The sequence below is a fragment of the Hyaena hyaena genome, unplaced genomic scaffold (assembly GCF_003009895.1).
Source record: "Hyaena hyaena isolate Hyena2069 unplaced genomic scaffold, ASM300989v1 scaffold_1832, whole genome shotgun sequence".
In the NCBI taxonomy this organism is placed as follows: Eukaryota; Metazoa; Chordata; class Mammalia; order Carnivora; family Hyaenidae; genus Hyaena; species Hyaena hyaena.
This window is the reverse complement of record NW_024082469.1, coordinates 155,903-177,203: the sequence shown is the minus strand read 5'-3', so window position 1 is coordinate 177,203 and position 21,301 is coordinate 155,903. Positions and strand designations below refer to the sequence as shown.

At 37.0% G+C, this 21,301-nt stretch overlaps 2 protein-coding genes across 2 annotated transcripts; both read left to right on the top strand.

Annotated features, from left to right (window-relative positions):
* Window positions 1-441: 441 nt before the first annotated feature.
* Window positions 442-1,371, top strand: LOC120226810 (olfactory receptor 4P4-like). Its single transcript, XM_039224974.1, has one exon. The coding sequence runs from the start codon at window positions 442-444 to the stop codon at window positions 1,369-1,371; it is 930 nt and encodes a 309-aa protein (XP_039080905.1).
* Window positions 1,372-16,560: 15,189 nt separating this feature from the next.
* LOC120226805 (olfactory receptor 4P4-like) lies at window positions 16,561-17,496 on the top strand. The gene has a single exon (XM_039224970.1). The coding sequence runs from the start codon at window positions 16,561-16,563 to the stop codon at window positions 17,494-17,496; it is 936 nt and encodes a 311-aa protein (XP_039080901.1).
* Window positions 17,497-21,301: the final 3,805 nt, after the last annotated feature.

Below are 21,301 nucleotides of genomic sequence, written 5' to 3'. Positions count from 1 at the left end.
AGTTCATTTGGTCAGTGGATAATGTAGCATAGCTCTCAAGAGCATACAACTTAGCATCAGATACCATATCATATCTTAGGTTACTGCTTAAAATATGAAAGAATTGGTATTATTATCTGAATCCACCCATTTTTGTTCCCCTGTATGTAAAATGAGTATCAGAATAGTAAGTATTGGGTTATTATGAATCAAATGCATGCAAAGTGTTTATAAAACTTCCCAGTATAAAGTATGCTTTCATTAAATATTGTTTGAAATATAATAATGACATCAACCAGATGGATTTAAAAGATTAGGTGTATTAATTCTTTTGTGACCTACATATTTTTCAGTGTAAATATACTCTAAAATTTTTTAAAAGTACTACTAAAAATGCCATATATTTTGTGTCATTTCAGATGAATTGAATTTCTATTGCGTCCCTGGATTCGCCTCGACCTCATGGAAAATCAGAACAATGTCACAGAATTTGTTTTCATGGGTCTGTGGGGAAATAAGCATATTGAGCTACTGTTCTTTTTCTTGTTCCTGCTCTGTTACCTGGCTGTCTTAATGGGCAACTTCATCATCTTACTCACAATCACCTGCAGCCATCTAATCGAACAGCCGATGTACTATTTTCTCTGCCACCTTTCCCTCATGGATCTCTGCTACACCTCCACCGTGGTCCCCAGGCTAATCAGGGACTTGGGTGCAGCAAGAAAGAACATTTCCTATAACAACTGTATGACCCAGCTCTTCACTGCCCACTTGCTGGCAGGTGTGGAGATATTCATCTTGGTGTCCATGGCTTTTGACCGCTATGTTGCCATTGTCAAGCCCCTGCACTACCTGGTCATCATGAACCGGCAGAGGTGCAACCTGTTGATCTTCATGGCCTGGGGTGTGGGTTTTTGGCACTCCATTGCTCTGTTACTCATGGTACTGAATTTACCTTTCTGTGGTCCTAATCAGATAGATCACTACCTATGTGATGTGAAGCCTCTTTTGAAACTGGTGTGCAGAGATATTCGTGTTGTTAGTATCTTAGTGATTGCTAATTCAGGGATGGTAGTGGTTGTGATTTTTCTTGTCTTGGTGGCTTCTTACATACTCATATTATATAATCTTAGGACCCTCTCTTCTTCAGGGCGACTCAAAGCTCTCTCTACTTGCAGCTCTCACATAATGGTGGTAGTTTTATTCTTCGTGCCCTGTATCTATATTTATGTTTTACCTGCTGGGAGTGAGAACAAGGATAAGGAAATCTCCGTGTTTTACACTGTGATTGCCCCCATGCTGAATCCTCTCATCTATACCCTGAGAAACATGGAGATGAAAATCGCCATGAAGAAGGTGTGGTCTAAAATGGCACATTCAGAATTCCAGTAAATCAGGTAATATTCATTATGTTTTCCATCCTGTGTCCCCAGAGAATATATCATTTGAGATGTTATAGAAGGCACATACTCTTTCTTTGAGGCGCTGAACTGAATGACCTCTGACATTATACAAGCCAAAGAAGCAAGTCACTATAATTCCACATTGCAATCTGCACTTTAAAGTGTCCAATTAGTTCCAGACGTAAGTACTTGGATTTGAGGAATTCAAGAGATGGCCTTCCACAGCACATCTCTGATCATACCACAGCTAGTTCCAAAAAATATATATGGGATCTTATATTCCTTGGAATAAAATCCAACCTTCTCACTTGTTTTTCATAAGTCTTCCCATGGAAGTCTAACTTCCTAATCTTAGAAGTCACAACATTGGGAGAAGGTGTGATGTTACAATAACAGGCTTTGGTTTCAAGGAGAAATGGGTGACATACTGTCTCTGGGTCTTAACAATTTGCTTTAATTATTTGAGTCTTATTTTTAAAGTGTCTGTGAAGTGGGGTAATATTACACCTCACAAAGGTGCAATATCACTGGGACTAATGCATGTGAAGCTTTAGCATGACATAAGGTGTAGTGAAAATTCAAGTTATGCACTTCCCCCTTTCCTTGACTTTCTGTATATTCCGTTGCTCAGATGCTTTCATCCAACTACACTGGGTCCATCTACATTCTCCAAACATACTCTACAATCCATCAGCTTTATGGCTGTATTTCAGCTCTTCTTCTGCTCAGGATTCCCCACCTCCATGGTCTAGGGTCCATGTCTTGCATATAATTCACATTCCTAATGCTTTCTTATTCAGGAAGACTTTGCAGATCCAAAAGACCAGGTTCCTGTCCTGTTATTTTGTTGCTATTCTGCAATGTTTTCTCCATTTCAAATAATGCTATATCGTATTCTAGTGGTTTCTTTATGTGAACTGTGTTTTTTTCAGTTTGAACAGGAAGAGTATGTAGTATATCTTTCTTTTTTCTTTTTTTATTTGAGAGAGAGAGAGTGTATGAGTGGGGGAGGGGGTCGAGGGAGAGATAGAGAATCTTAAGCAGGCTCCACGCCCAGTGCAAAGTCTGTCCAGGGGCATGACCCTCGTATGACCGAAATCAAAAGTTCAATGCTCAACCAACTCAGTCACCCAGGTGTCCCTTTCTTATATTCTAACAATGAACTTGATACAAATTAAGATGTAAACAAATAATAATTGAGTTAAATTCATGGATAATACCTTTGTTTCTTTGATTGCCCTCATTGTTCTTACATACCTAAAACTTTTTGTGTCATGAATAATCATGGATTAATAACAAAATAAGTAGTATCAAAAAGCCTTAAAATGTAACATATAGTGCATATACCTAGTAGGGAGATAATGAAATTCAGCAGACCACCAGAATGTCAGAATATTTTTACTTATTTATTTTTTGTATTTTTTTAATTTTATTTTTTTTATTTTTGACAGAGAGAGAAAGAGAGAGAGAGAACAAGAGGGCAAGAGACAGAGAGAGAGGGGGAATCCCAAGCTGACAGCTTGGAGCCTAATTCAGGGCTCGAACTTACAAACCATTAGATCATGCCTTGAGCTGAAATCAGGAGCTGGGTGCTTAACAGACTGAGATACCCACATATCCCTAGAATATTTTTACTTATTCATTTTCTGCATTAAGGAGGACTTCTATCTTAATTACTGTCTACCTCTTTGTCCATTGAATGACATAACCTAATCTCAGCTCTGTGCTTCCATTCATATTTGTCTAGACATTTCTCACTGCCCAGAGATGTCTTTTCTCAGCAGAATGATTACATTGCTTCCAAACAAAATTTGCTTGATACAAATATTCCTATCCCAGAGCCAAAGCAAAATCCAAGAAATCATGGAGGTAGTAGATATTGGCTTAGCTGGCACCCCTCTTTTGATATTTGAACTCTTAGGAACCTTCACACATGTAACATTTTTTTTTTCCTCCTGGAGAGCCATGCAAGCCTCTGGAATATGTTGGGAAAATGTTCTGTCCTTTCCATAGGAAATTCACTTTGACAAGTTATTCACAATTCTGTTTGATGGTTTAATGTAGACTCTTTCCACAGTGTTTTTGGATTGTTTTAAGTATACAAATGTCGTGTGCATGTGTGTGTGTGTGTGTGTGTGTGTGTGTGTATAATGATTGTGTCTGTGCATGTATTATTTGGAGACTCTTAGAGTACTTGAGGACAAGTCAGGGAAATTTCCACCCCATCAGAAAGAATGCTATGCAATAAAACAAAAAATCGTTTACTATCATATTTTGTTTTCTTTTTCCAAAGGTCCACAAAGTATCATTGGCAAAATTACTTATTAATTTGTGAGGTAGATTCTATCAACCTATATGAATTTATTGCTAATTTAAAAACTCATCTTTAATTAAAGGAATACCTCTAATCAGTTAAGAAAGTTATGTTACATGGGCTCTTTATTTAAGCCTCAGAGTTATCAGAAAACACCAGGCTGGAAGAAGCTTAGATGTCTTGCAGGAGGCCTAAGGGAAAGATTGGTGGCCCAAATTAGTTTTGTGTGACTTCTGCCTCAGCATCCTCTCTTAATCCTTCATCCTTTGCTCATCATATATTTGTCTTCAGGCATCTTTGAGAGGGCTGATTTAGATACTTCTAGAGTCCTCTAGTATTCTTGTCAACACCAGACAGACCCTTATGATTATGGTGTCACATAAAATAAATATTTCAAAGCAATCAATTTCAAATACTTCATCCTTCACTCTGTACAGGAATCATCAACTTTTCCAGAGAATTTTGATTTTTACTAGTCTTAGACTAGCTACTGCATGTGAAATTGTAAGAAATAGTCATATTTTACTTCAAGTTCTGATATGTTTTTTTCTGTTCAATGAACCATACTCTGAATTGGTTCCGTCACAAGAACAAGTGGTCTGGCAACTAAATGGAAAGGATGGAAAGTTCCCTTTGGCTTTGGACCTTCACATTTCTGTCTAGTTCATATATTGGAGCATCAATTATTAGAATAAATTCTCACATGCAGGTGATTCTGAGGGGATGTGATATGCCAAGTGCATTATGGTGGCCAGGAATTTAAGGTATCTATTTAGCAAGACCTGGTTGTGACAGACTGTCTGATTTTGAATGTAATTGACATGACAGTCCTAGTTTAACTCCTGGTACCCAGTAAATATCTTGTAAGTGATTGTAATTTTTGCTCTTGTTTTAGGATTTTAGAATTTAAGCACTTTATTTTGAGGTGATAAACAGTGTGGCTGGTAAGAGGTTGTATCCAGGATTTCTGAGTCTAAAGTACACAGTTTTTAAAAACTGTACTCCTTGCCAGCCTATTAACAGCAGCAAAAGGTCTATTCTTAATCATTAAGTTAGTAAAACAAACACTGATGCTTCTTGGTTCTCTCCCCAGCTTGGTTTTCTCTCCAGCTGAAGGGAGGTGGCAACGTTGGTGATTTTCTCTGTGAAGATAACTATTGGCTGGATCGGAACTTGTTTTCTGAGGAACAACAGTGTGCCATGACTTTAATTTTTCCTTAGAAGGGAGGAAAACCTTTGGAAGCCTTTTGAATTTTCTCTGCTTACTAAATATCTTCAAGGTCAGCCATTGGTCTCTTCTTGCACGTGCAACATTTTCTGTTTGGATTTTCTAACACTGTTAGCTAATTATTCTCATCAAATTCTTTATCTGCAATTTTTGACTTTCAATAATAATATTTACTTCTGCCCCCACCAATATTATGAATTCTATGATAAATTCATGTGATAACATGTGTAGTGATTAAAAAATTTTTTTATGTTTATTTATATTTGAGACTGAGAGAAACAGAGCATGAGTGGGGGAGGGGCAGAGAGAGAGGAAGACACAGAATCTGACGTAGGCTTCAGGCTCTGATCTGTCAGTAAAGGGCCCGACACAGGGCTGGAACCCACAAATTGTGGGATCATGACCTGAGCTGAAGTCTGACGCTTAACCAACTGAGCCACCCTGGCACCCCACATGTATAGTGATTTGACTGTACCTTTTATACTCCATAGGGTATAAATATTACTTTATTTATATTACTTAAATATATTTCTTTGTTTCCAAATGAAAAAGTTTTCTTACTGTTTTAAGGCTTTCTTGACAGCTTCTTCTTTGCTTATAACTAATTCTTTGTCAAGCTGCTTCGTAGTCCTAGTGCAAATACGCTTTCCTTCGGCTCCTCCTTCAACGTATCCAAGTAAGGAAGTTATACGTGAGTTCACCTCTGAATCCAACTGGAGAGGTTTCTACAATAGTCATTAGGCCTATTAAGCACTTGAGACAACAGAGTGTCTGACCCATCCAGTTTGCTGAAAAACCTGCCCCAAGTAGGTACATGTTCTAAGAAGCCTGGCCTCAGAGTTTTTGGTGGCTGACTTTGAAAACAGCTCTATAATGTCACTTTTAATGGCAAATATGATTTATTTTTCCCTACCAGAGCTTAATTTGGTCATTGACTCTTCGAAATGTATTACAAGCAAGGGTTGTTGCTTTATGCGTGAACCATATGCTCGTGAAATATATTGCTTCCAAAGACCAGGTATGAATTCATTTCTAATGAAGTTCTGTCTATATGTGATGATGACTTGGTGCTAGGCATGTAGTGTTATGGTGTTATACACCAATATCTAGAGGCAGAATTGCTGAAAAGTAGCTTATGATTAGTTTGAGTAGATGTCACTAATCTGTATTCCAATGCTTTTGTACAAAATAACTATGTTTCAGCAATGTGCCATTCCTCATATTAGTAATTGTGTGCTTTTCTTTCTCTTTCTTTTATTTTAATTGATCTTGATGGTGTTTCCATTTCCTAATTCTTTTAGAGAACTAACCTTCAGTAGTTTTACTATTCTCTGAGTTAGTTAGAATTTTATTTAAGTCATTGATTTCTTTCCTTAGTTCATTATATAATGATTTCTATGTTGTTTGGATTTAATTTATTTTTAGTGTCCTGGATCTTGATTCCTGAGATATTTTTAATGCTTATAAGTTACTACACAGTTTGTCTTAAAGTTTTTATTCAAATTCCAGTTAGCTAACATACGGTGTAATAAAAGTTTCTGGCGTACAATCTAGTTGTTCAACACTTCCATGTAATAGCCAGTGCTCATCACAAGGGCACTCCTAAATCCCCATCCCCTGTTTCACCCAGCCCCCACCCCATCCACATCCCCTCTGGTAACCATCAGTTTGATCTCTATACTTAAGAGTCTATTTCTTATTTTGCCTCTCTGTCTCTAGAGTATTATGCTAAGTGAGATAAGTCAGTCAGAGGAAGACAAATACCATATGATTTCACTCATATGTGGAATTTAAGAAACAAACAAACAAGTGCACATAGTTGTTTTTAATAAGAAAGGTAGCATCAATACACACTCTACAGGTTTTAAAAGAACGATAAAAGTTACAGTGATCATATTAAGGCCTAACACTTTAGATTGAATTAAAACATTCCTCAATGATATAAACTACCCAAGCTCCTTAGAAAATAAAGATACATATGCTCAATAGTTTATTTGCATCTTAAAGTAATTAATTTGCAAAGTAATTAAAACAATCTTCATACCTCCTGTCCAGAACACAGGAATTCTACTTAACATTAGAGAAAAATAATTCTATTTCTCTACAAACTCTCACAAAAATAAAACAGAATCTAATGCATCTAAATTCATTCTGTCTGTCCAGCATTTCTCTGATACTTCTAAATTATGCTAGGTTTTCTATACATTCCTTAGAATTTTCTTTTTAAAAAGATTTTTTTTAAAATTCGTATTCATTTTTGATAGAGAAAGAGCACGAGTGGGGGAGATGCAGAGAGAGACACCCACAGAATCCAAAGCAGGCTCCAGTCTCTGAGCTGTCAACACAGAGCCTGATGCGAGGCTCAAATTCACAAGCTGTGAGATTAGGACCTGAGCTGAAGTTGGACACTTAACCAACTGAGCCACCCAGGTGCTCCACTCTTTAGAATTTTCTCTATAAACAATTGTTTCATGATAAAAACTGTCAGTTTTACCACTCTTGTTCAACATGAGACACTCTTTTTAATGTGTGTTTAGCATGGTTGTGACATATAAGATCAATATAACATCAATTGTATAGTTTGTACTGGCAACTACCAAACAGAAATTGGATTTTTAAAATTCCACTTCCAACAGCATCAAATATACAATATACCTAAGGAAGTATGTGACACGATGGTGGCAAGATATATGCTGAAAACTAAAAGCTATGTTGAGAGTATATGAAGAAATTAATTAGTAGAAAGAAATACTGTGTTTATGGGCCAGATGACTCAACAAGGTGTGGATGTGAAGTACCTTTAAATACATATTCTGATTCCAGAAATCCCATATAAAATGTGAACAGGAATGTATTCATTATTTTTTCCAAGGTGATCTAAAATGTATATAGAAATATAAAGAAAAGTAACTCACACAGCTGTACAAAGAACAAAGCTGGAACACTTATACTATCTGATTTCAAGGAGTATTATAAAGCTGCTATGTTCAAATTGGTGTGTTGTTTTCATGAAGACACACAATCCCATCAATGGACTGGACCAGAGAGTCCAGAAATAGACCTGTACACATTGGTCAGCTGATCTCAGTGGGGGTCTGTAGGCAGTTTAGTGGAGAAAACACAGTCTTCGCAACAAATGGCAGTGCAAGTGTTGGACATTCATATGTACCAACAGCAACACCTTCACACAAACCATGTATGACAGGGTGGACAGACTTAATTCCAAATGGATCATAGACCAAGACATAAAATGTGAATGCATAAAATGCTTAGACTAAAACATAAGGCAATGTCTTTGTGACCTTGGATTAGAAAAATATCTATTTTTTAATTTTTATGTTTATTTACTTTTGAGAGACAGAGAGAGCATGAGCAGGGGAAGGGGAGAGAGAGAGGGAGACACAGAATCCAAAGCAGGCTCCAGGCTCTCAGCTGTCAGCACAGAGCCCAATGCCACGAACTGCGAGATCATGACCTGAGCCAAATTTGGATGCTTAACCGACTGAGCCACCCAGGTGCCCCAGAAAAATAATTTTTAAATATAGCATCAATAGGGGCATCTGGGTGGCTCAGTCGGTCGAGCGTCAGACTCTTGATTTTGGCTCAGGTCGTGATCTAACAACTTGTGGGTTTGAACCCCATGTCGAGTTTTGTGCTGGCAGAGCAGAGCCTGTTTGGGATTCTCTCTCCCTCATTCTCCCTCTGCCCCTTCCCTGACTCGCACCCACTCTCTCAAAATAAATATAAATAAACAATAATAAACAAACAAACAAGTGTGGTCCACATTCAACAAAGATAAAATGCGTTTCATCACAATTAAAACTTTTTCAGGAGAACACATTTATGACCAGGAGCGAATTCCAGATTTGAGGATGTTAACGCAACACCTGTATACATCTCTAGGGGGAGTCCTAGGGTGTGTCTCAGAGGAGGGAATTAAAGATATGACGAGCTATCTTCTCTGTGGATTGGTAGAGGCTAGCGTGAATAAAGCTTGGTCAACATTGGGCATAATGTTGGAGTGGGTGAGCTGTACATCATCGGGCTTTGATATCCTCTGGGCTTGAGTGCTCCATAGGGGAGGGAAGCTTCTCCCTTCTTCCCTTCTCTGTTCATTGGCTGTTCTAAAACTCAACTTGACCTAAGACAGATTAACAGGAGAAAAACAAAATTTAATTTCATACGTATGGGAACCTCAAAGAAATGAGGTGCCTGATCTATGCTATGCTAGGTTTATATGCTATGCTAGGCTATGGAGAAGGGGATAGGGGCTTAATGGGCCACCGAAGGGAATTTGAAGCATCAAGCCCTGAAGAGTCTCCCAGATCATCAAGCCCACCCCACACTCTTCGTAGTTATCTCCGGGGGTAGCTCTCTTCTTAGACCATACCAGAACAGACTCTCCATCTAAATTCTCTAGGGCAGTAAGTGGGGAAGAAAAGACTCCTCTTGGATCCTTTGGGCCTGATTCTTTTCAACTCAAAACAATCCATATGTCAAAGTGGTATGATCTGGGGTACTTTCCTGAGCCCCATCAGTTACAACCCTTCATTCTCTCAGGGGCACTAAACTTTCCAGTCTGGAAGCAAGCATTAAATTTACAAATATCCATGTTCTTGCTTCTGTTGCTGACTGGATACTTGAACTAGTTATTTAACTTCTAGAATCTTCTGTGTTTTATTTGCATAATAGAGGTAATAACATTTATGTCAAAATATGCATTAGTGAGAACATTAGATAATTTAATAAATTTAAGACAAGTTGAATGAATCAAGGGTTTTTCTTTTTTTTGTGTTTATTTATTTTTGAGAGAGAGAGAGAGGGTGAGAGTGAGCTGCGGAGGGGCAGAGAGAGAGGGAGACAGAGTATCCAAAGCAGGCTCTGTGCTGACAGCAGAAAGCCCGATGAGGGGCTCAAAGTCATGAACTGTGAGATCATGACCTGAGCTGAAGTGGGACGCATAACTGACTGAGGCACCTAGGAGTCCCTCAACCAAAGCCTTTTCAATATATTATTGTTATTCTTATTATTTTGCTAAACAGTTTGATCTGAATTATGGTAGATACTATAAATATTGATTTCCTCACATTTATTTTTATTTTTGTGCCTTTTTGAACATAGTTTATTGTCAAGTTAGTTTCCATATAATACCCAGTGCTCATCCCAACAAGTGCCCTCCTCCATGCCCATTACCCCCTTCCCCTCTCCCCACTCCCATCAACCCTCAATTTGTTCTTAGTATTTAAGAATCTCTTATGGTTTGCCTTCCTCCTTCTCCTTAACTATTTTTCCTCTTCCCCTCCCCTATGGTCCTCTCTTAAGTTTCTCCTGTTCCACATATGAGTGAAAACATATGGTATCTGTCTTTCTCTGCCTGACTTATTGCACTTAGCATAACACCCTCGAGTTCCATCCACGTTGTTGCAAATGGCCAGATTTCATTCTTTCTCATTGCCATGTAGTTTTCCGTTGTATATATAGACCACATTTTCTTGATCCATTTGTCAGTTGATGGACATTTAAGCTATTTCTATGATTTGGCTATTGTTGAAAGTGCTGCTATGAATATTGGGGTACATGTGCCCCTATTCATCAGCACTCCTGTATCCATTGGGTAAATTCCTAACAGTGCTGATTTCATGACGTTTAAAATTTTTTATTTATTTTTTTGAGAGAGGTAGAGTGTGAGCAGAGGAGGGGCAGAGAGAGAGGGAGACACAGAATTTGAAGCAGCCTCCAGGCTCTGACCTGTCATCACAGAGCCCAGTGTGGGGCTTGAACCCATGAACAGTGAGATCATGACTTTAGCCAAAGTTAGATGCTTATCTGACTGAGGCACCCCATTTTTCCTGACATTTTAAATACAAGAGAAAACTTTAGATGTGGATTTGTATATGGTACAGAGGCAGAGACTAATTAAACTCAATATGAGCTGATGAAATAGAGCCTGAGTAACTACTGAATATTCAGCGACAAGAGAGAACTCTATGGTGAAGAAAAATGCTTTGCTGTATTTGAATGCTTCCCTCCTCTTCATTTTTCCTTCCTTCCTTCCTTCCTTCCTTCCTTCCTTCCTTCCTTCCTTCCTTCCTTCCTTCCCTCCTTCCTTCCTTCCCTCCCTCCCTCCCTCCCTCCCTCCCTCCCTCCTTTCTTTCTTTCTTTCTTTCTTTCTTTCTTTCTTTCTTTCTTTCTTCCTTTCTTTCTTTCTTTCTTTCTTTCTTTCTCTTTCCCTTCCCTTCCTTTCCATTTCATTTATTTTCTTCCTTTCCTTCATTTCTTTTCTTTTCAACTTCTCTTATCTTCCAAGTTCATGGGAAAATAAACGTTTTTTGTTTTATATTTCTTTCTCTTTGTCTCCGATCACCCAACCATCTATTCCAACAATATTAGTTCTAAACAAGAAAGAACTTTGTAGGGCATCTGGGTGTCTCAGTCAGCTAAGCATCTGAATCCACTTCAGCTGAGGTCGTGATCTCACAGCTCATGAGTTTGACCCCGCATTGGGCTCTGTGTTGATCTGCTTGGGATGGGATTCTCTCTCTCCCTCTCTCTGTTCATCTCCTGCTCACTCATGCACTCTCTCTCTCTCTCTCTCTGTCTCTCTCTCAAAATAAATAAACTTAAAGGAAAAAGAAAATAGTTTTTCACCAGTTCTGATATCGCTGGTCGTTGATTTTAATGATCTGTCTACTCTACATGAATAACATCTTGATAATGGTTCCCAGTTGGACTATAAATGCTTGTGTGTGGTTTCTTGGTTCTATTTCATCTCACATATTCCTAGAAGTGAACCAAATACTGTTACAGGCTACTCCGGTTTCCCACTGATTCTCCAGAAAACTGGATGAATGCAGAACAGTCAAAGTTTCCTGAACTGCTCCGATGATGGCCTTTTTGGGTCTCCAGAGAAACGGTGCCTGAGTCAAGCTACTGCAAAAATGAGAAACAACACCCAGGAGAACCAGGGACATGACTCTGGACAGTGGAGTAGCAGCACTTGGCCGCGATCTGTTTAGAAATGCCTTTGGGAAAGTAATTATCTACAGCTTTCAAAGAATTATGAATTTCTGTGCTTTCACTTAAGTTTATATTCCGTTTTTCCCCACCAAATTTTCTTCAGGAATAGGTATAAAATAGGTTATTTCCAATACCTAAACACTCTTGTTAGCTTTTGCAAGATATAAAGAATATATATATATATATATATATATATATTTTAGTGAGCTAGTAGTACTGAAATCTGAAATCAGCATTCAAAATTCCTAGCCTGCTTTCCTGGGACATAGCAATGCATTTCTCCACCACAGGTCGTTACAGTAAGTGTTTGAAGCCCACTTCCCTTGTAAACCTGTTGAAAGTTTAAGTCATGTTGAGATTTCCAAAATATTTGCAAAGAAGTAATCTGGATGTATGTGAATTATTGATTTATAGTTGTCTTCATTTTATTCCAGATTTTGATCCTAGGGATGATTTGGCAGATGGAGTATCTGCGGGTGGAATTCTTCTCAATGTAGCCTAACACCAACCTGACAGGCACTCAGATCTGCTCGTTAGCTAATTACCCATGTCATCTTGGTTTGGGAAGGGTCCCACCAACCATGTGCTTAACCAAATATAGGCTCTTATTTCATACAATTTCATTCTAAAGACTATAACTTCTTTTGCAGTGTATGATAATTTTGTTACAGTACGAATGCTTTAGCATATGTTAGTTTTAGTTGTGCTTTATTTATAAGCAAAGCTCTAGTTGAGAACAATTAAAACATTCTCAAGTTCGTAGTGCCCTATTCTTGTGCTTCCTCCATATTGCTGTTAAGAAATAGTCTTGTTTATGCTTGAATACCTACAAAAATGAAGAATTTCCTATACCTCAAAACACTCACCATCCTAGAATAGACTAGTTTCATCTGAGTCAACTAAGGCAAGTTGATAGCATGCTACATTCTGTTACACTAAGAGAAAATACGAGTGTGGTCAGAGCTTTCATTTACACATAAGAGCCTCTATTCTTATACTAATAATCAGCCAAAAGTACACTCAGAACTTTTATTTAGTACTACCAAAGAAGTAAAGTAATCATTTAACTATATTTTTATAGTGCAAAAAAAGAATCAGGCTAAGGGTTAAGGTTAAACATTCCTTAAAAGGACCAATCTGCTGTTAAACTAATCTGAATGTTTTCCCTAGCAGATTGTTGAAATTGAGGTTTACCTCACCAGTTAGTAAATCCATGTTATGATTTTTTCTTAAATTTTCCCACTGGCCTTGGTTGTGTGTGTGTGCATGACACATTTTGTGGTTCTAAACTAATCACTCAGAAGGGGAAGTTTGTAAAAGAAAAATGAGTGTTTTGAACCCCACGTGTCATGGGATATTTCATAATACCTCATGTATTCCTCATTAAAATTCTGAATTATGTAAAGATATCTTAATTGTAAAATGAGTAAGATGAAGTTTAAAGAGATTAAGCAATTCGCTCAAGGATGCCAGTCGTCCGTTTATTGAAGGTGCCTCAATGTTTCCACCCCTTTCTGTGTTGCTACTGTTCCTTATTCATCAACTGTAGCTTTAGTTTTTACATAAGAGGGGTCCTTAATATCGCTGTGATCAAAAATTTTTATGAAAATAACTCTCCTCTCATGACTTTTCAGTTTACTAAATACTCTCACTGTAGCCACCATGTATAATGTTGCACTAGATTACAGAATAACATACACACTAAGAACTATTGTGGATTAAAAGCCAATGATGGTGTAGAAACAAGGAAGAATCCTGATTTAAACAATTTACGTGTTGGTAAAGCTGAATAGAAATTGTTTCAAAATGATTAAAAATGAGCGATTCCAGTAATATTTATAGTAAATATTCCTGTATCTTTATTTACATAAATTCTCAGAAAGGCAGACAGGCTGTCTGTTAACCCATCTTGAGTATTCCTTTCTACTCAGATAAGGGTTCAAAATGGTCTTTTCACTGATGCCCTTTATGACATCCTTTGCAACCCTCTCAGTTCTCCCCATGAAAGTAGGCTCAGATTGAGGGAGAATCATGATTTCTGTCTGCCCCCATCCCCAGTGTATAATTTTCACATCCTGAGAATTGCTTCGATTCTCTTGACCTGAGTCTTTTCTACGTAAATTCAGAGATTTGGATTAGTCAGGTAAATTCTGTCTTTAAGTGGTTTGTAGTCTTCCTATATAATAATTCTTTTTAAATCAAATCATTTCAGTTAAATAAATCTATCTGAAAAATTAACTTTGTTTCCACTTCATTCACAAAGAATCAATGTCAATTGCAATGAGTTGATTATAGGTCAATGAACTCCACCTCCCTAGAACTTGTCAATGCTCTTTAGTAAAGGTGAACTGTCGAATACTCTGTAACTGATAATTATTTTTAAAAATGTAGGAACATACTAAAAATTACTCTTTTGTGAAGTAGAGTTTTGAATAATAATTTAAAGCAGTATTGCGGGGGCGCCTGGGTGGCTTAGTCGGTTATGCGTCCGACTTTCGCTTGGGTCATGATCTCGCGGTCAGTGGGTTCGAGCCCCGCGTCGGGCTCTGTGCTGACTGCCAGCTCGGAGCCTGGAGCCTGTTTCAGTCTGTGACTCCCTCTCTCTCTGACCCTCCCCTGCTCACGCTGTCTCTCTCTCTTTCCTAGAAATAAATAAAACATTAAAAAAAAAAAAAAAGCAGAATTGCGGTCCTGTAGGACCATTTTCTAATCGTCTTTTTGTTAAAAAATCTATTTCTATATGATCTATATCTTAACTTATATCCAGAGAGATATACTGCACATGTATGTGTATATATATATATGTGTGTGTGTATATACAATAGTCTCCAAAACTATTAAACACATAGATACTGATGTTGAGAATCTCTAGGGTTGATGGTTTCTATACAAGTTTGCTACAAAAACATTCTCTTATTTTTGTTTTTTTGTGTTTTTTTTTTGTGTGTTTTTTTGTTTGTATTTTAATAGACATCTGAGGGCCCAGGTATGACTCTCATATCAGGTCCAGAGAAATGTAGAAGGTGTACCAGCTGTTCAAACTAATTGGACAGTTGGAGTTTTTGGTGAGGAAGATAACTCTTGGAAGTGCATTCTCTCTCTTCTTGACTAATTTTGTACTGATTAAATAATGTCTCAAAATTATGTATCAGATGAAAAAAATGCAAATACATGGATTTTTAATTTCTTTTGTTTCAACAAGTATCACTGAGTGCTCCCTGGCCAAAAAGTTTGACTAATATTATCTTTCATATCATCTCCTTTCATCGACATTAGTTCTTTAGATTGTATATAAAACACGTGAAATTTTTAGCAAGAGCCATGGCATATGCACAATTCAAACATACTTGGGCAATTTATTTTATTTTATTTTGAGAGAGAGAGAGAGAGAGAGAGCATGGGAGAAGGGCAGAGAGAGAAAGAGAGAATCTTAGCAGGCTCCAAACAGCACAGAGCCCAATGTAGGGCTCAATCCCATAACCCTAGGATTATGACCTGAACCAAGAGGACACTCAGCTGAGCCACTCAGGCATCCCCATAATTGGGCAATTTAATGATTTTATCCAATCTTTAGTGATTGTCATTACAAACTTCAATGACATTATTTATATTTTTAAAATTGTCTTTAACACATGAAATGTGAATAGAGAAATGAATGAAATTGCTAATTATTTTCCACAATTTTTAGTCATTAGATGACATTCTTGTTTTGTTGTATACTTTCCCACCATTCTTTGATTTTTAAAATGACAGTAATTCCATTGGTGTAGTACGACCCATTGGCAATGTTTGGTCACATAGCAAAAAAAAAAAAAAAAGAAAAGAAAAAAAGAAAAAAAAAAAAAGAATGTGCTTTAAACAGATTAAAGTTTAGTACTTTGGGAGTACGTTGGCATTCCTGATAATTCACTCCCAGATAATTCTGGGAAGTTGACCAGAAAATGATAAAAATAGGAAAGTGGACCTCAGGTATTAAGAATATGCATTTAAAATATGTTCAACAAAGTATTTCTTGACTTAGGCTCATTTTTAAAATTCTTCTTTGATGCCTAAATAATGTAATTAACAATAATAAATCATTTTTAACTTTTAAAATATCATTTAAGGGGCGCCTGGGTGGCTTAGTCGGTTAAGCGTCCGACTTTCGCTTAGGTCATGATCTCGCGGTTCGTGGGTTCGGGCCCCGCGTCGGGCTCTGTGCTGATTGCCAGCTCAGAGCCTGGAGCCTGTTTCAGTCTGTGACTCCCTGTCTCTCTGACCCTCCCCTGCTCACGCTGTCTCTCTCTCCTGGAAATAAATAAAACATTAAAAAAAATTTTTTTTAAATATCATTTAAATATTTAAAAATTATTACCATTAAAATTGAGTAAAATACATCACTACTCCCATCATCCCCATTATGGAATACTTTTGCAATACTTTTATAGAATAAAAGACTTAATCAAAATGATAAAACAGCTTAAGTTAACACGTTGAGAATGATTAATATTAATATTATACTCCTGTCAATATACTCTTAGTAAATTTTATACCATTGTATTCATACTATTTTCAACACATTTATGTTCTCTTTCCTTCAGATACCTCACTCATTTGAGTGTCACAGCAAACCCAAGTATATGGAGAGCCAGCAAAACATCTCAGAATTCGTTCTTCTAGGACTTTCATATGACCAGAACATACAAATATTTTGTTTTGTGTTCTTCTTATTCTGTTATGTTGCCCTGTTGGTAGGAAATCTCCTGATCCTCATCTCCATTCAATGCAGCCCTCTTTTCCACCAACCCATGTATTATTTCCTCAGCCACTTATCCTGTATGGACATCTGCTACACCTCTAGCATTACACCCAAATTAATTGCTGACCTACGAGGGGGGACAAAAACCATCTCCTATGGTAATTGCATGTTCCAGGTCTTTGCCATGCACTTCTTTGGGAGTATTGAGGTCTTCGTCCTCACAGTCATGGCCTTCGATCGCTACGCTGCCATCTGCAAACCTCTCCACTACATGCTTATCATGAACAGGACAAGATGCAATCTTCTAGTCTTGGCTGCTTGGGCTGGTGGGGCCCTCCATTCTTTTCCTCAGTTATCGATGGCAATCCAATTGCCATTTTGTGGACCTAATGAAATTGATCACTATTTTTGTGATATCTTCCCTTTGCTGAAAGTTGCCTGTACTGACACCTACATCACTGGTGTGCTTGTTGTTGCCAATTCAGGTATGGTCGCTTTAGTTACCTTTGTTGTCTTATGTGTTTCTTATGTCATAATATTGTTTAGTTTAAGACATCACTCAGCTGAGGGAAGACACAAAGCTCTCTCTACCTGTGGGTCGCATATCACTGTGGTCATCTTATTTTTTGGACCTTCAATCTTTGCCTACCTTCGTCCCCCGACCACTTTCCCTGAGGACAAAGTATTTGCTCTATTTTACACCATCATTGCTCCTATGTTCAATCCCTTAATCTACACTCTGAGAAATACAGAGATGAAAAATGCCATGAGAAAAGTTTGGTGTCAAACGTTGTTTTCAAAGGAAACACACAATTAATTTGAGGAAACATATAGCTAAGCAACTTTATAAAAGAAAAGGGCTTGATGTGACTAAAAAAGCTAAGAAATATTTCTAGGTGGCACCTGGGTAGCTGAGTCAGTAAAGCATCTGTCTCTTGGTTTTGGCTCAGGTCATGATCTCACGGTACATGAGTACACGGGTTCCAGCTTTGCATCGGGCTCAGGGCTGACAGCATGGAGCCTGCTTGAGATTCTTCACACCCCTTCTCCCGCCCCTCCCCTGCCTGTCTCTCTCTGTCTCAAATAAATTATATATATATATATATTATTTTATTTCTTAATGATTTATTTATTTATTTTTGTGAGATAGAGGAAGTGTACGCATAAGTAGGGGGAGTAGCAGAGAGAGAGACAGACAGAGACAGAATCCGAAGCAGGCTCAGAGCTGTCAGTGCAGAGCCCAATGCGGGTCTTGAACTCATAAGATATGAGATCCTGATCTGAGGTGAAGTAGGATGCTTAACCAACTGAGCCACCCAGAAGCCCCGAAATAAATCATTTTTGAAAAAGAAAATGCTGATATGGGGCGTCTGAGTGGCTCAGTCGGTTGAGTGTCCGACTTCAGCTCAGGTCATGATTTCATGGTTCCTGGGTTCCAGCCCTGCATCAGGTTTCGTTCTGACAGCTTGGAGTCTCGAGCCCATTTTGGATTCTATGTCTCTTTCTCTCTCTGCTCCACCCCTGGTTGCACTCTCTTTCTCTCTGTCTCAGAAATGAATAAACGTTAAAAAATTTAAAAATTAAATTTATAAATGCTGAGAAATATTTCATAGACTTTATATTCCATCATTATGAATAGAATGCATGAGAGAAATAATTAGAAAGAAATTTAATGGAACAGGTAAATGAATATGAATTTCCACTTATCAGAATTAATTAAAAACTTAATGTTTTGTAATTTTAAGGAGGTGTGGATGGAATCACCTGCAGAAAAAACTGTCTGGGCTGAAGCAAATAAGGCAATGCTACTTGGTCAGTGAACTAGAAAGGCAAAAAATGTTTAATGCTATTAAATTTATGCTATTATATAAACTGGGCTTTGACACCAGTCCCCATAGTGATACATGTTCTGCAGTAGTGAAGTTGAAATCTACAATTAAAATAATGACTTTAACTCATCACAAATGTCTTTATGATAGAACTTTCACTTATTCGTTCTCTAGTGGCATTCAGAAATCTTCTGTGTTACAAAGTAATCAATAGCAGAACCTGTTTTAAAGTGGTTCCTGGTGATCAGTTAAAAATAATTGTGATTATATTAAAAATAATAAAGACAACTAGTTAAGGCAGAACAAGAATCAATAAATCAGGATGCTGAAAACCTAATTACTTCTTATTCCACCTATTGACTAGAATTCAAAACATTTTCCATGAAACTTAAGGGACTGAATAACAAAATCTAAGTGTTGACTAACCCTTACCTGCCTAACATTGATAAGTGGAAAGTTATTTGATCCAGAGTCAAAGACCTTTTCTGCTATAAAGAGAAAAAAATGCATAGAAAAGGACAAATTAAGACATGGTCTAACATCAAAAACAAACCAAAGTACATTTTGCAAGCACATGTTGGCTGAATATGGATGTTTGTAGCTGTTTTATTCATAACTGCTAAACCTTGGAGGTAAACAAGATGTCCTTCCATAGAGTCTAGATAAATAAATTGTGGTTCATCTGGACAACAGCATATTATTATTCAGCACTCAAGAGATATGAGTTCTGAAGCCATGAGATTAGATGCAGGAAACTTAAATGCATATTACTATGTGAACAAAGCAAATCCAAAAAGACTACATATTTATGTGATTTAAACTCTGTGAATCCTGGGAATAGCAAAGCAATGGAAACATCAAGAACATCAGTGTTTGCCAAGGGTTAGAAAGGGGAACACAGAGGGTTGTTAGGGTGCTGAAGTGCTTCAGTTTGTCACTAGAGTTGTCATACATAAAATGTACTACACCAAGGGTGAAGCTCTAATGGAAACTATAAATTTAAGGAGATAACTATGTGTCATTGTAGGTTCCTTTGATTGTAGCAAATGCATCACTCTAGTGGCAGAGCCTGTCTGTGTGTGGGGACAGGGGGTATATGGGAATTCTTTGTACTTTCTGCTCAATTTTGCTGTGAACTTAATAGAACTTTAAAAGATACAGTTTACTGGGATGCCTAAGTGGCTCAGTTGGTTAAGCATCTGACTCCATTTCACCTCAGGTCATGGTCTCATGGTTCGTGGGTTCGATACCCACCTAGGGCTTTGCACTGTTAGTGCTGTGGAGCCTGTTTGGAATTCTCGCTCTCCTCTCTCTCTGCCCCTCCCCCTGCTCCCATGTATGCTTTCTCTCTCTCTTCTCTCAAAATAAATAAACTTAAAAACGTTAAAAAAGATAAAGTTTATTAATTAAAATATACACTATGGCACAACAGATACATCAAATCATGTCATAACTGGAGTGAAGAGACGTCTGAAATAGATTTTCTACAGAAACCAGAAAAAAACAGTTATGAAAGGCCTTTTTTTTTGCATGCTTAATAGGATTTAAATAAAGGTCACTTAAGAAACACAGCAAAAATATCAATATAGAGAAGATGCTACATAACAGGATTTTATTAAAAGGAAGATGGTTATAATATAGAAAGTATTTTAGAATACGTAAAGAAAATGTAGAGTTTCAATGAATCTGGAAACAGTGTATAAAGAAGTATAAAGACTAGAAAAAAATAATGAGGAAGATAAAATTAACCAGAGGTGTTACAGCAGACAGGGAGTAGACAGATGGTTTCAGTAGTTATTCATAAAGAAACGAAACTATGGCCAGATTCTAACTCTTCTTCTAGGCATGTTCTAGAATGTTTAATTACTTAACTGAAGGAAATAAAATTGTCACTAAAAATGAAATACTGGTTCAGATAATTAAACAACAGACTCATTTTAATGGCCTCTTTTAAATGGTGATTATTTATTTTCCTGATCATGCTTTCTTAATAACATGAATTTCTGCTTTAGAACATGATTAGTGATCAAAATTATTATTTGTGAACAATATTGATCTAGTGCTAATGACGGTTTCTGATACAAATCTAGACATACATTCCATGTTAATGAGACCTTAGCATTTTATAATAGAAACAACTTTCCTAGAAATAACTTTGGATTTCTATGAAATGTGAATGGAATGTCATGTTTAATAAGTTGAGATCATTTTCTTTTTTTAAATTGAGATATAAATGATGTATAACACTATATTAGTTTCAGATGTACAACAAAATGATATAAGTATTGGAAAGAAATCATTGCAATAAGTCTAGCTAACATCCATCCCCACAGATCTTTACAAGTTATTTTCTTGTGACTAGAATTTTCTAGGTTTTACACCTTCTCACTCATTTTATTACACAAAATCTTGCCTGAGGATTTGAAATTACAGATTTTTTAATTACTCCATATCAGAATTTAAGATACACCTCAATATTTCAATAGAAAATTCCAAGCATATTTGCTATATTTGAGATTTAAACTATTTACAAAAATTATATCCCCCTACTTCTATATTTACTGCTGTGAAATTATTGACAAAGATTGCATGTCATAAGAAGAAAGAAAACATAAATGGAAAAAAAGAGAAAGACCTATTTTTGATTTATAAACTTAAAGCTATTAAAGTCTATCCTGTGAAATGTAGCTAAAGCCTTTGGCTGCAAATTCTTCATGAGTTGTAACAGCATTCAATTTCATATTTGCAACTTTAGACTGCTTCAATTCTGTAAAAGTTACAGAAAAAATACTA